General features: G+C 39.0%; 2 protein-coding genes across 3 annotated transcripts in view; one reads left to right on the forward strand and one right to left on the reverse strand.

Moving 5' to 3' along the window:
• The window catches only part of LOC121821165 (uncharacterized), a 227,489-nt gene that overhangs the window by 20,040 nt on the left and 194,740 nt on the right, over window positions 1-12,709 (reverse strand). The gene's annotated exons all lie outside the window — the stretch shown is intronic.
• Tnfsf18 (TNF superfamily member 18) lies at window positions 442-11,589 on the forward strand. Its single transcript, XM_015998238.3, has 3 exons — window positions 442-618; window positions 7,103-7,136; window positions 8,759-11,589. The coding sequence occupies exons 1-3, from the start codon at window positions 484-486 to the stop codon at window positions 9,109-9,111; spliced, it is 522 nt and encodes a 173-aa protein (XP_015853724.3). The 5' UTR covers window positions 442-483; the 3' UTR covers window positions 9,112-11,589.

Below are 12,709 nucleotides of genomic sequence, written 5' to 3' on the forward strand. Positions count from 1 at the left end.
GAGAACTATATTGTTCAAACCATGCATCCTTGCTTCTTCTGCTCCCTAACTCTCTGTCTTACCCAGTCATAACATCTGCAGTATGATAAAACTTGGTTTTAAGTTTTATTTATTCTTAGAAGAATTTTTCTTTATTGGAGGTAATTTGGAATGCACTGAGCATTTTACAGCAGCCGAGGCTGGCTGTGCATGCACACAGTACTTCCTCTTGCTTCAGGAAAGACTTTTTTCCTCCTGAACTTGCCTCATAGTGGCTTTTTTTTCCCCTCCCGTGTTTCTGTTGGCGCTCGGCCTTCCCATTCCTTTGTCTTTTTGGCCTGGTGCCATGATGACGGTCAGAGCTCAGCAGTGTTCCAAAGGAAAACTCCACCTCCCACACCCACAGCTAATTACTATAAAACATGACATTGCATCCCTCATCCATCACTTGTGCATATCTGCTTCCCAGAGCGCTCATCCCTCCAGAGAAAGAGTTCTAGCCTCATGGAGGAAATTCCTCTGAGCCAGCCAAGTCCTCGAGGGGAAGAGAGGTTCAGGAAGCCATGGCTCTTATGCATAGTTCCTCTGTTGCTGCTGCTGTTCTACGCCACAGGTGCACTGATCTTTACTTCACTCAAGGTAAGGTGGCAAAGGAATCTACAGGTGCTAATAATATTATCTAAGGGCTATTCATTTGTCAGTCTGATTATTACCATTGCCACTCAGTATTGCTAGAGGTGGTGGGAAGGAAGTGATCTGAGGGTACAAACAGTGTGAACACCTCGAGTCTTGTAGTGACATGGCTCTGGAAACCCATCAGAATGCTTAAAGACAAAAGGCACCAGAGGATACTAAGTGTCCACTGTGGGTTTGAGCTAGATGGGACTACATGTTGAAACTGGGCTTTTAAAAGGTGCTTGTGGGGGCTCTTTTTCCCTTCCTGGAACTCCACAAGTACCTTCTTGATAGGCAAAAAAAGAGACCTGAAACATGGTGGTGCTCTTCTTTATGTGATTCCAGACAAGCTGTGGTCTCAGTGGGGGAAGAGACACAAAAAGACAGTGGAAGTCAGAGTGAAGTGGCAGGAAGCAAGCGCACGTGGGAGAGGGAAAGGGTGCTGAGCTAGAAGAAAAAGAACCTGGATTCCAGTTCTAGGTTAATCTGATTATAACAACTGCACACAGTTGAGAAAGTTGGTTCATTGCTCTCATTCTAGTATTTTAGGTCTTCAGCATGGTGTTAGGAGAATGGATCCGTTTACTTAATGTCCTGCTAGCTATAATTACATTGCTCAATAATTTACCTGATTATAGGACATGACATGTAGCTGTGGCTTAGGAATTCTAAGGTGAGGACAATGACTTTGGGCTGGAGTGACCAGGGAAGGCTTCATGGAGGAAAGAGGAGCACATGTCTGTTTGGGAAGCCCCTGATGGTTATCAGGAATTTCCCAGTGAACTGCAATCTAAATTGTGGGTCTAGATGGGATTTGCACTGGGAATGTATATAAGTTAGGGTCTTTCTAGAACTTTTTTTTCTGTTCCAGGAGCTAGGGCTACACAGAGAAACTCTGTCTCAAAAAAACAAAAACAAAAAAAATTGAGCAGAAGAAATTAAATATAATTCAAAAGTTAGCCCATTACATTAAGATTCCAAACCTTGGGCAGAATAAAATGATGAATACCTGTGTAAAAATGGGTTGGAGTAGAGGCACAGGAACGTTTTTCTAAGGAGACCAACCAGTGATGGTTTGAAAGGTGTGGTTCTACACCAGGAAGGTATTGAGGAAAGATGGAAAGATACAAGAGAAGCAGTGTGCTGGAGATCCTAGGTTAGCTATTATGTCCTGGCTAAAGGTTTACATAGGAGACAGTTATTTTGTAGTCTGTAACTGTATAAATGGATGGATGAGAGGCAGAGAGAGTTCTAATCCCAGCCCTACACTTCCAAAGAAGGAACCAAGAGTGAGCTTTCTAAAGCAATGGATGCTGAGCAAAAGGGAAAGGTCTATCAGCACTCTCAAGTGTTTAAAAAAGAGGAAGAATGAGAAATAGCATTGATTTCACACTGCTTTCTCTTCCTGTCAACCTCCTCAAGTTTTATTAGTCAGGTGGCTCTGAAGAGCACTGAGTCTAGGTGTCATAGACTCCTGCCTGTGGTGAGTGGGGGAGGGAGACTTTTTTTTTCCTGAATGACACCTCTTTTCACAATCAAACTCAGTTAATTCATGATATTTTGAACTTTGATTATAGATTATCCCCTCAAAAAAACACACCCCCTTTCAATGAAGTGTTCCACCTCTAAAAATACCTATAAGTATATCCCAAACTTAGGGAAGTAAAAGAGGTTTTGAAGTCTATTTTCCTGCCAGAATGCTTGCCAGCCTAGTTACTAAGGAAAAGCCACTGGCCTTCAGTATTAGCTTGAGTATTATACTTTCCTTTTCAGCTACATATAAATGTCCTGAGCAGAGATATCTGAGTAGATGGCAGGTGGTGGGTCATTATGAGGTAGTCACTTCCATCTTCTTATACTTAAGAACTTGGAAGTTTTTATTTTTCTCTCCATTCCATTTTTCATGCAAATCTCCATTTATAAAAAATCCCTTCTAGATGGTACTATTAAAAGTAAGATAGGAAGCTTGGTTCCTTTCAGATTGGCAGAAATTTTCTTGTGAGATTTTTTTTCTCTCTTCTAGAAGACATCTTGCCAATAGACTAGGCTCTGAGCTCAAGGAATTTGGCCAACTCCTCTATGAAAGTAGCTCATGGCAGTTCCCTTGGAAGAGTCCAACTATTCAGGAAAGTCCCTTTCTTCAGTGAAATGAAGGATGAAATTCAAGAAGGGAAAATGGAATTTGTACAACTGTATTTGCAAACAAATAGTTTGTTTCCAAACAGAGGCAGTTAGGGTTCATCTGAAATCTGTTTTGGCCAGTTTGAGACAAACCAAGTAATCCAGTCTTAAACCAAAGTGAGGTTAGAAGAGCAACTGACCCATCAAAATAAAAGCAAGCAAAACTAAAGAAAACCCGGAAGGCTTGTGTGCAACTTTTTTGTAACATCACCAGAATTATAAATAGAAACTGCCTCTGTGAGTGGTAGGGGTGAACGAGAGTTTTGAATGAGGCAGTCTGGTTTTGGATCCCAACCTCGCCTCTTATCAGTCATGTGACCTTGGGCTGGTGACTTCATCACCATGTCCTCATTTCCTCATCTGCAGAAGGAACATGCTAATTTTCACAGAGTTGCCTTAAGGAATAATGAGGCGGTGAAGTGCCTGACATGTCTGACTCATGGCAGGCTCTGGATAGGTGGTAGCGATTAATATTCATATCACTGTTAGTTAGAAGGTCACATTGAATACAAACTAACAAGGTCAGTTAAAACATTCATCACTTGTCTGACCTCATTCCTTCCTCAGTAGAAGACCACATCTTTCAAACAAACTGATGTTTTTACAGTTAGATTTACACTTATGGCAATAGTTAAAGATGAACCCAGTGGTGTTTTCTAACTCTAAATAGATATAAAAGAAGCTTGCACTAGGCTTTCTGGATGTTTGACTGTCAGTTCATTTGTCTATGGATTTAGATTTTCTGTGTCCTGTTACACATGGTAATAGCTGGAACAAAATCCATGACATTTATGTTTAGATAGCAAATTAATTGTTTCATATATGTGATTGTGTTTTTCTAGTTAGATTACAAACTCCTTGAAAGGCAACAATTATGCATTAAATTTGTCTCTCCTGCTTACAACACTTGTATAATGTTGGGAACAAACTCAAGCTGTTTGTTCAATTCTTCAGCATCATGATCAAAATAGCTGGTATTTACTGAGCAGGTTCAGGTAGAATGTCTGGAGAAGCCCTTCCCAAGAGTCAGCACAGTTACACTGAACAACAGGTTCAGTGAACTCTGCTATTATTCCCTGGTTAATAGATGAGGAAATGGGTTATGGGAGTCCCTGCTGTGAGCCTATGAGTCATTCTGAATTGAATTTAGACATCTCTTCTAAGAAAAACCAAAATGGGATGAAATAATTGCAAGATTAAAACTAATTTCAGGATATCTAGTGACCTACAGTTTTTAGATTCATGGCTTCCACCATTTTCTATTGTACCTCCTTATCAATAAAACGCTTTTATTATAATTTTCAACAGACGTATGCCAAACTACACCATGTATACAAAACAGACACACAAGACAGAAACTCACAACTCTAAAGGTTTAAGATAGATTTTTGAGTCTAAATCTACTTTGTTTTAGCTAAAATGTTGTGTTCTATAATATATTCACATGTGATACAAACATAACAAAATAATTGAGATGTTATTTTTGTGATGTTGGGGTTCAAGCTCAGTGCCTCTACCTCCTTGTCATATTCAAAGCCTTGTCACATTCAAATAAATTACTGTTATTCAAACAGCAATTTGATATTTGTTTTATTTCCTTAATTTTAGTTTAACATTTTCTAATACAGCAACTTAAAGTTTATATTCTAATTTATCTTGATTTATGACTTTTGACTATAACAATTGAAAATTACCTTACAAAGAAGCATAAATAAAAATTTACTATGGCATCCTTGTATATTCTTAATTGCCATGACACTCAATTATCACTATCATTTGATAGGGTAGCTTTTCAAAATTAAAATAATGTTTCATTCCATCAATGCCTTTCTTTTTCTCATTGCACAACTAAACTCTAAAGTCTTTATTTATATCTCTTCCCTTACACAAATTCACTCACTTGTTTCTTTCTCTGATCACTACACTCCAATGTCAAAACCCAGCAATCAACAGCCTCTAGCACCAATTAAGTCCAACTGTACCGGGTCCGAGAAAAACACAAGGCCTTTTGAGCATTCTTTCTTTATATGCTCATGGCCACTAGCTTCAAGTGGGGGTTCCTTGTTGCTATGAAAATGGTCTGTGCTTCCCCATTCTATTCATTCTCCTTCACCAGACTACCATACACCCTTGACTCTTCTCTAAACTTTCGGGAACCACTTCCCCTTCTCTCTTAGAAGGAGAGAATGCCTGCATTTGTGTTCATACATACAGTTTCCTTCATCTGCATGGATGCATTATCCATGTAACTGCCAAAGCAACCTCTGAAATAGATCCTCTCATGCCTCACCTGCTCAGATCATGGCTGCAGTTCTTGCCTAGCTCTTCTGTACTACCTTTCTTATTCAATTAGAATAGCCCCATCAAATGGCAACAAACAAACTTGCCATCTCCTTCATATTAAAACAAAGACAAAACAAAAGAGGGAAAAAAATCTCTTTGACTTCTCACCCTTATCCAGGTCCCACTCACTTTTACTATACTCCTGTGTAGCAAGTTTTCCATTTTCTCTTAAATTCATCCTAGTGAAACTTGTGCTCATATCATACCATACAAACTATTACACAACTGTTCTGTCAGGAACTCTTGTAGAATCCATGTTTCTAACTCTATCAGTCAAGTCTCTGCCCTTTTCTTTTTGGATCAGTCAGTGACATTTGATACCAACTGATCAATCTCCTCTCCAGAAGACTTTCTTCTCTTGGTTCCCAAATGTCACACACTTCCATTTATTTCAGACTCACTGATCTTCCTTAGAAAGTTCTTCCTCATTGTCTGACCTCTAAATACCAAAGAGTCCAGTATACATCTCTATCTACACCCTTGGATTTGATGTTCATATACAATGTCATGTCTGAAAGCAACAAGTCTCAGCACTGTATACCTAACAGCCTACTTGATATCTAATGAATACTACAAATTAACACATTCAAAACTCATGATTGTTTCTCTCTTAATTTATTTCTCTTAGTCTTGCCCATCTTGGCAATTAACTTTATTTTTTCCAGTGGCTACAGTCCAAAATCTGTGTTTCTTCCTATCGTCTCACACCAGTATTCATGTCAGGAACACCAGTTACTTCTTGCTTTCTTTGAAATATAGCCTAGCTTGACCTAAAACCCATGGGCTTCCTGTATTAGCTTCCTAAGTGCTATTATGTCAGGCACACATCACTCTATCAGACCAGTTGGCCCGTTCCCCCTCTGCCAGCACCTTGGTCAGAGGCAATGTGCATTCCCGTTACATGAGTCCAGTCCGTGCTTAACTGATATCATTGCTTTTGCCTTTCATTCTCTTTAGTCTTTTCCTAGTACAAGAGCTGGACAGTTCCTTTAAAAGGAACGTGTATCACTTTCCATACTTTCTTTTTTAAAAAAAAGTCTTTTGCGCACTATGCTCCAAGGAAACCAATAATTTTGAGTACCAAAAACTTTGGTGGGTATGCCTCCTTACTTTACTCTCAAGCATTTGACAGCATTTAAGTGATTGTATTTGTAAATTAGGCACAACTAATGTCATCTTTCAGCATGTAAGCTGTGGCATGTTGCAGACAATTGAAACAGTTGTATTTGATTCTGAGGGTATCTCAGTTAATGTACAGGGCATGTGATTTTCTAAACATTAAATAGTTATAGAGTCAATTTATTGTTATTTTAAGTAAAGAGAAATACAAGCAGAGGTTCCATTATCTTCTTCCCACATGCACCAGATAATCTTGGGAAACCATATGGATATAGAAACTGTTGTTTGTTGTAAACTATAGGGAAAGAACAAAGCTCCAATACTTGCCTTGTGGGTCAGAGTTAGATGACCAGAATGAGACACAAAAAGTCCCAAATGAAAGACCCATAAAGAGATCTGCTATCTTTCTTCTCATTATCAAATCTATCATTCAATGATACCATTTTAAAAATTAAATTAATACTGCCCATCATTCTAGTCATGCTTTTCTTTGTCTCCTTACACAGCTAAATTCCAGTGTGTCTATTTATACCCCTTCCCTTGCACACATACCTCACTTGCTCACTCACTTGCTGCTTCTTATAGTCCCTAAACTCTAACGTCAAAGCTACTGTAAGTCAAATGTAAAGGAGAGAGCCAGTCATCTGTAGAGGGAAGCAAAGAAGCAAGACAGGTGTCTATGTGTGGTGCCCCCCCCCCAACTTTGGAAAGTAGTTTGCTTCAGAAACTTTAAGCTCTAAATAATTCAGTCAAGTAAGTAGCAACTGTGCCATCATCCTGACCAGTTCTTCTTTTCTTTTTACAGCCAACTGCCAAAGACCCCTGCATGGTTAAGTTTGGTGAGTAACCACCTTTTCTTTTTCTTAGTTTTTGATGCAAGAAGGCAGCTGCCAGTGTCCTCAAAAAAGCCTGTACATCCTTTTGCCCACTTTCACTTATTTTTTTAATTATAATCACTAATTCTATACTTGGCCATCAGCCTAGTGAGAGCTGAAGCTTCCAGAGCTGAACCAAATCAACAAGCCCACATCTGGCAACACTCTTGGCAGGCATATTCATCACACTGAAAAACTTGTGCATCTGTATACAGTAATCAGCTTTCAGTATGGTAGCTTCTTAAGAATATCTTTCTACCACTTCTCCTCAAAGTACTTCTCACATTTCACAAATTTCTCACATCTAGTAGAGCATATGGGAAACATTACTGCTGTTAGTACGTGCACAGAAGAGGAGTGGAGAGTTAGAGGAACAGGCACTTCCTCTTAGCTTCTGAGTCATTTTCCTTTATACGCAGCTGATAGCTGCTCAGAAAACATATGGAAAACAGTGTTGCTGAGTGTTTTAGTTTTATTTCTGTTCCTTCAATAAAATACCATGACGAAAAGCAACTTAGGAGAAAAAGGATTTGTTTTAGCTCACAAGTACAGATTATAGTCCGTCATTGCAGGGAAATTACAGCGGCAAGAGCTTGAAGCATCTAGTCACATTCACAGTCAAGAGCAGAGAGAAACAAAATGTATACTTGCTTGCTTTCTTATGCTCAGTTCCACTTCTCTACTTTCTACCAGTTAAGAACATCTTGCCTAGGGAATGGCACCAACCATAGTGGGCTGGACTTTCCCACAACTATCGACTTAATTAAGACAATGGCAATCCTCTATAGATCAACTCAATATAGACAGTACTCACTTAGACTCCTTTCCTGGGAGATTTAAGGCTGTGTCAAGTTGACAAGTAAAGCCAACCATCACATTGAGTCTCAGAATATTTCTTAGAGTACATTCAAAATATCAGCTATATACATTTTTGATGGTTTGTTTGGCCAAACAAACACATTTTCATTTATGAGTAGACAATTTCACTTTTCTGCCTTTTGCTCCAGGTTTTCAAAATACCTTGGCTTTCAGAGGTTACGGCATTCTTTGAATGGGCCCTTGGTTTTGTATTTTGTTTTGCCAGTGAAAGGAACAGAACATACAATATGTTTGAAATCTCTCCTAGATGTGATAAAAAATGATGCTAATACTTTCTATGAAGAAAATTAAAGCAGTATAGAGCAAGGGAGTTACAGGAGAGCAATGTTGAGTGTAGACTGATCAGGGAATGTGTCATTAGTAAACCACCACAGAGTAAATAGTATTCATATAAGAAAGACATGGGGATGTATGAGTTATGAGCAATCCTTATTCTGGTCTTGCTGTGTGATTCCTCTCTCCTCTCCCTCCCTTCCTTATTCATATTACCTGAAAAGAGATACAGAGCCATTAGGACTTGCAACTTTTCTAAAACAGAGAGATGGTTGATTCTCACAACATATTTAAAATATGGTCTGAGAAAACCAGTATAGACCACGTGGAGAATTCACCTGTAGGTAGTAAAGAATGTACGACAGCCAGGTAGAGGATGAAATAATAATATAAACATGATTTCTTTTTTCCCTTCATTTTTCAATTTCTTATAGAACTACTACCCTCAAAATGGCGAATGACATCTCCTGAACCTCTTTGTGTAACTATGACATCTGACGGGAAGCTGGAGATACTTCAGGATGGCGTGTATTTAATCTACGGCCAAGTGACTCCTTTTCCTAAAAAATCCATAACAAACCCTGCTGAATTTATAGTAGAGCTAGTTAAAAACGGAAATGTTTTACAATCTGCAACAAATGACTTTCAATTATTAACTATAGGAGGGATTTATGAACTGCATGCCAGAGATACCATATATTTGAGGTTCAACTCTGATGACCATGTTCAGAAAAATACTACATACTGGGGGATCATTTTAATGCCAGAGCTCTCGTTCAGCTCCTAGAGGTTGAGTTTGGTCTCCTCCTCCTCCTCAGTGTATCCAGAGATGCTGGTTGTTGGGTTGGAGGGGTTCACTATTTGCAATCCATCTAGTTTATGAGGGCTTACAAATCAACGCACACAGAACCTCTTGGCATCATAAGATTTTAACCCTTGTTATCTGTCTGAAGAAGACTCAGCAAATGGGCCAAATTCCCTGATGTTGGGTCTAGGAATACATTTTTATAATTCATGATAAAATGAGTATGGGCAGCAGAAGACAGAAACTCTTCCAAAGAATGTCTGTCTAACCCTTGAATCTCTGGGTGGAAAATGAGGTCCTGTTTCTATGGGAGTCTTACTTGGCTTGCAAAAAGGGTGTTGGGCAGTAGCCTGGCCTTTCTTCATCATAATTTCCTTGAACTCTTTTACCTTAATCACTTTATACTCTCACCTTCTGAGAGCCTCCTAATGAAAAGCTGTCAGACTGGTGGGGTGGCCAAGATATGCCAACAACACCCCCCTTGGTTGTGGTATTTTTAGACAATAGAGAACACTATGAAACCTATTGGGACAGAAGTAGAGCTAGCATGGAATGAAATTTATCTGGGAATTTTTCTTGATTTCGTCATTCTCAGGATGCAGGTTCATTCTGAACTTTCACGTAAGCCTTCATTGTTTTTGTGTGCATGTGTGTATAAATATTGCAAATAGTAAAATGAGAGTTTGTACTGGTAGTCGTTAGATTTAACCCCAGAAATTGGTACTTCTCTGGCTGTATTATGTAATGATTCCAGATTTTTAGCTGGTGTTACCTAATTGGCAGATACATCAGTTTTCCTATACTGAACAACTTTATGATGTTAGTGGGGCAGATATTTTTAGAAAAAGAAATCAATAAGAACATGGATAGATGGATCATAAGACTCTTACTTCGACTCAGAACTCACAACAAATGGAGTGGGGTTTTGCTATTCACATGGTCTCTGCTTTGAAACTGGTATTTCTACTGTCTCATTATACATCTCTAAAATGGAATAAATTCAACTTTAAAATGGATGCATCACCTAAGGTGGCCAGAATGAAGCTACAAGAGAGCTTTTCTTTACCATCAGACATTTTCCTCTTCTTGCCTGGAGCAAGAAAAGCCAGGATCCTGTTGGAAGAGCCCATCTCACTGAAGCATGCTGACTTCTCAAAGTAATAAAGAACAGTCATGTTCAAATTTTGGACTCTGTTAAATTTAACCAGCTTTTAAGTTCTTGTTGAAAAGTATTTTAAACCAACTCACAATATTTATGTATATTTGTGAAAAGCTATATTATAATTATGTTTTATATAAGGCTAATTTAAAAATATTTTTATTGTATGTAATAATACTTACTGTAGGCTAAGCTATTTCTTCTTATTTTTTTATGAATACTTGCTGACTTGCTATAGAGTACAAAGACTCTTGTGTCTGCATATCTTCTCAGGAAATTAAAATTATATCATATGTATTTATAGAAATCTGTTAATGTTGATATTTGTTGTGTTGCAAGTAGCCCTATGCTGGCATGGGCTGACATTACTTCATAAAAACTGACATTTAATTTTTTTGAATTGTACAATCTGAGAATTTTTATACTATGGAGATTGACAAACACTACCAACCAAAGCATTTCTTTTGGAAAACTGGTTCACTAGAACACCATTATTTGTAAAAGGTGTGTGTGTGTGTGTGTGTGTGTGTGTGTGTGTGTGTGTGTGTGTGTTGTATGTGATATATATGATTGTGTAGGTGTATGCACATATGTGTTGCGGGAGAGCCTGTGTACGTGTGCATGTGCTTGTGAGTGGCACACCGAGTGTCTCCCTTAGCTGCTCTTCACCTTAGTCTTTGCGTCATGGTCTCTCACTGAACCTAGATCTCATCTATTTGGCTTGGCTGGCCCACCATTTGGTTCTTGGGATCTACCTACTGCTGCTTTACCTCACCACCCACAGGTCTTGGGTTACAGATGTGTGCCACTATGTCTGGCTATTACATGGAATTTGGGGATCTGAACTCCAGTCCTTATGCTTACATAGGAGGCATGTTTTCAATGGAACCATTTCTTTGAAACTTAATGATGTCATTTTGTCCCTGCCTCATTCTTAGGACAATCAAGGCAAACAAAATGACAAAATGATACTGCCACACTCCCAGCAAAGGCCCAACAGAATTGTGATATTTTAGAACCAGAAGAGGTTTCTGTACTTCAGGCAGAGGGATAGCTACCAACATATAGCATCTGAGTTTCTCCCAATGTTATCATTTTAGCCTTTGCTTTCAATGTATACTCAGTTCCTTTACTGTATTTGAAAAACTATAATAAAATGTGTATTTTTAACTGTACTGCAATTGATTTGTCTTTTGGTTATAGTCAAGTTACTGATTTAAATTAGAGCACAGAATTACATCAGAGAAATCCTTGCCCATACAGACACATCTTGGCAAGTGTTAGAACTTGCAAAATTGAGAGCCGGGTGCACTTAGTGTTGGCCTCAGTTGCCTCCACTCCTGATGAGTCAGACAGTTCCACTTTCTGACTGCTACCCTTCTTAACTACTCCACCCTGCTCAGACTCTCTCATCTAAGACTCGGCTCACACTAATAGCTTTTTGCCTTCCACATTCCCTCATCAAGCTGTAACAAGTGTTACAGTACTATGGGTGAACATCTGATTCTATAGACAGTAGTTAGGACAAAAGTGATGCAACCTCATGCACTGTTTTAGTAAAGCCAATTCCTTAGATGAAATGTATCTATAGACCTTGGAGATGAAATGCTTGCCTTTTTGTTTTATCCCAATGAGACAACTTCACTGGGGGGGGGGGCATTTTTGTTTATTAGATAGGAGAAGCAGAAATATGACCGATGGGCCAGCAGTTTGAAGATTCCCTTTGAACAGAAGCAGACACAGAATGCAGATATATCCCAGCATTAACCTACAAGTTCATTGGTTGTAACTCTCTTGTGAGTCCCTCATTTGTTCATGGTACACATGCTTTGCCCCTGGGAGCAGGGAATGTGCAGTCCCACTTCAATGCAAAAAGATCTTCTTCTCTACTAATTAGCAGTTGACCTTTCTCTTCCTAACACATTTCCTGGGTGGGGTTAAATCATAGCCCACAGTCACCTGCAATTAGCTTTCTTTGGTGGGGGATAGGCACTGATTTTTTGCATATCCCAATTTCAAGAAATTCACTTCAAAGCTCTCTAGGAAATGCCCTGAGTCTTCTTACTAGGCTTGTGTTTGGAAAGTTCTGTTGCTCCCTTTCCTTTTGGCAAAAGCAGTGGGCAGTGTCTTATAGTACAGCCTAGACAGCCGTGATGCTGCCGCCAATCTCTGGGCAGGCACTGGAAAGGTCTCTTTATAACTCCTGCATGTTGGAGAGGAAGGAGTTATCTTGGTGTTACTCTAGGATCTTGCCACCAGATCACATTGTGCCAGTTAAAGCCAACTCCCTGAATCCTACTTGAGCATCTGGTTTCTCTTACGTGTTTAAAAGACATATAGGGGACTCATAATAAATATAGAAATTCTAAAAGCTCCAAACTATCACCACAGAATCAATCAAACAAAAGCTAAATTAAAAGT

Source organism: Peromyscus maniculatus, chromosome 11, assembly GCF_049852395.1.
Source record: "Peromyscus maniculatus bairdii isolate BWxNUB_F1_BW_parent chromosome 11, HU_Pman_BW_mat_3.1, whole genome shotgun sequence".
Lineage (NCBI taxonomy): Eukaryota > Metazoa > Chordata > Mammalia > Rodentia > Cricetidae > Peromyscus > Peromyscus maniculatus.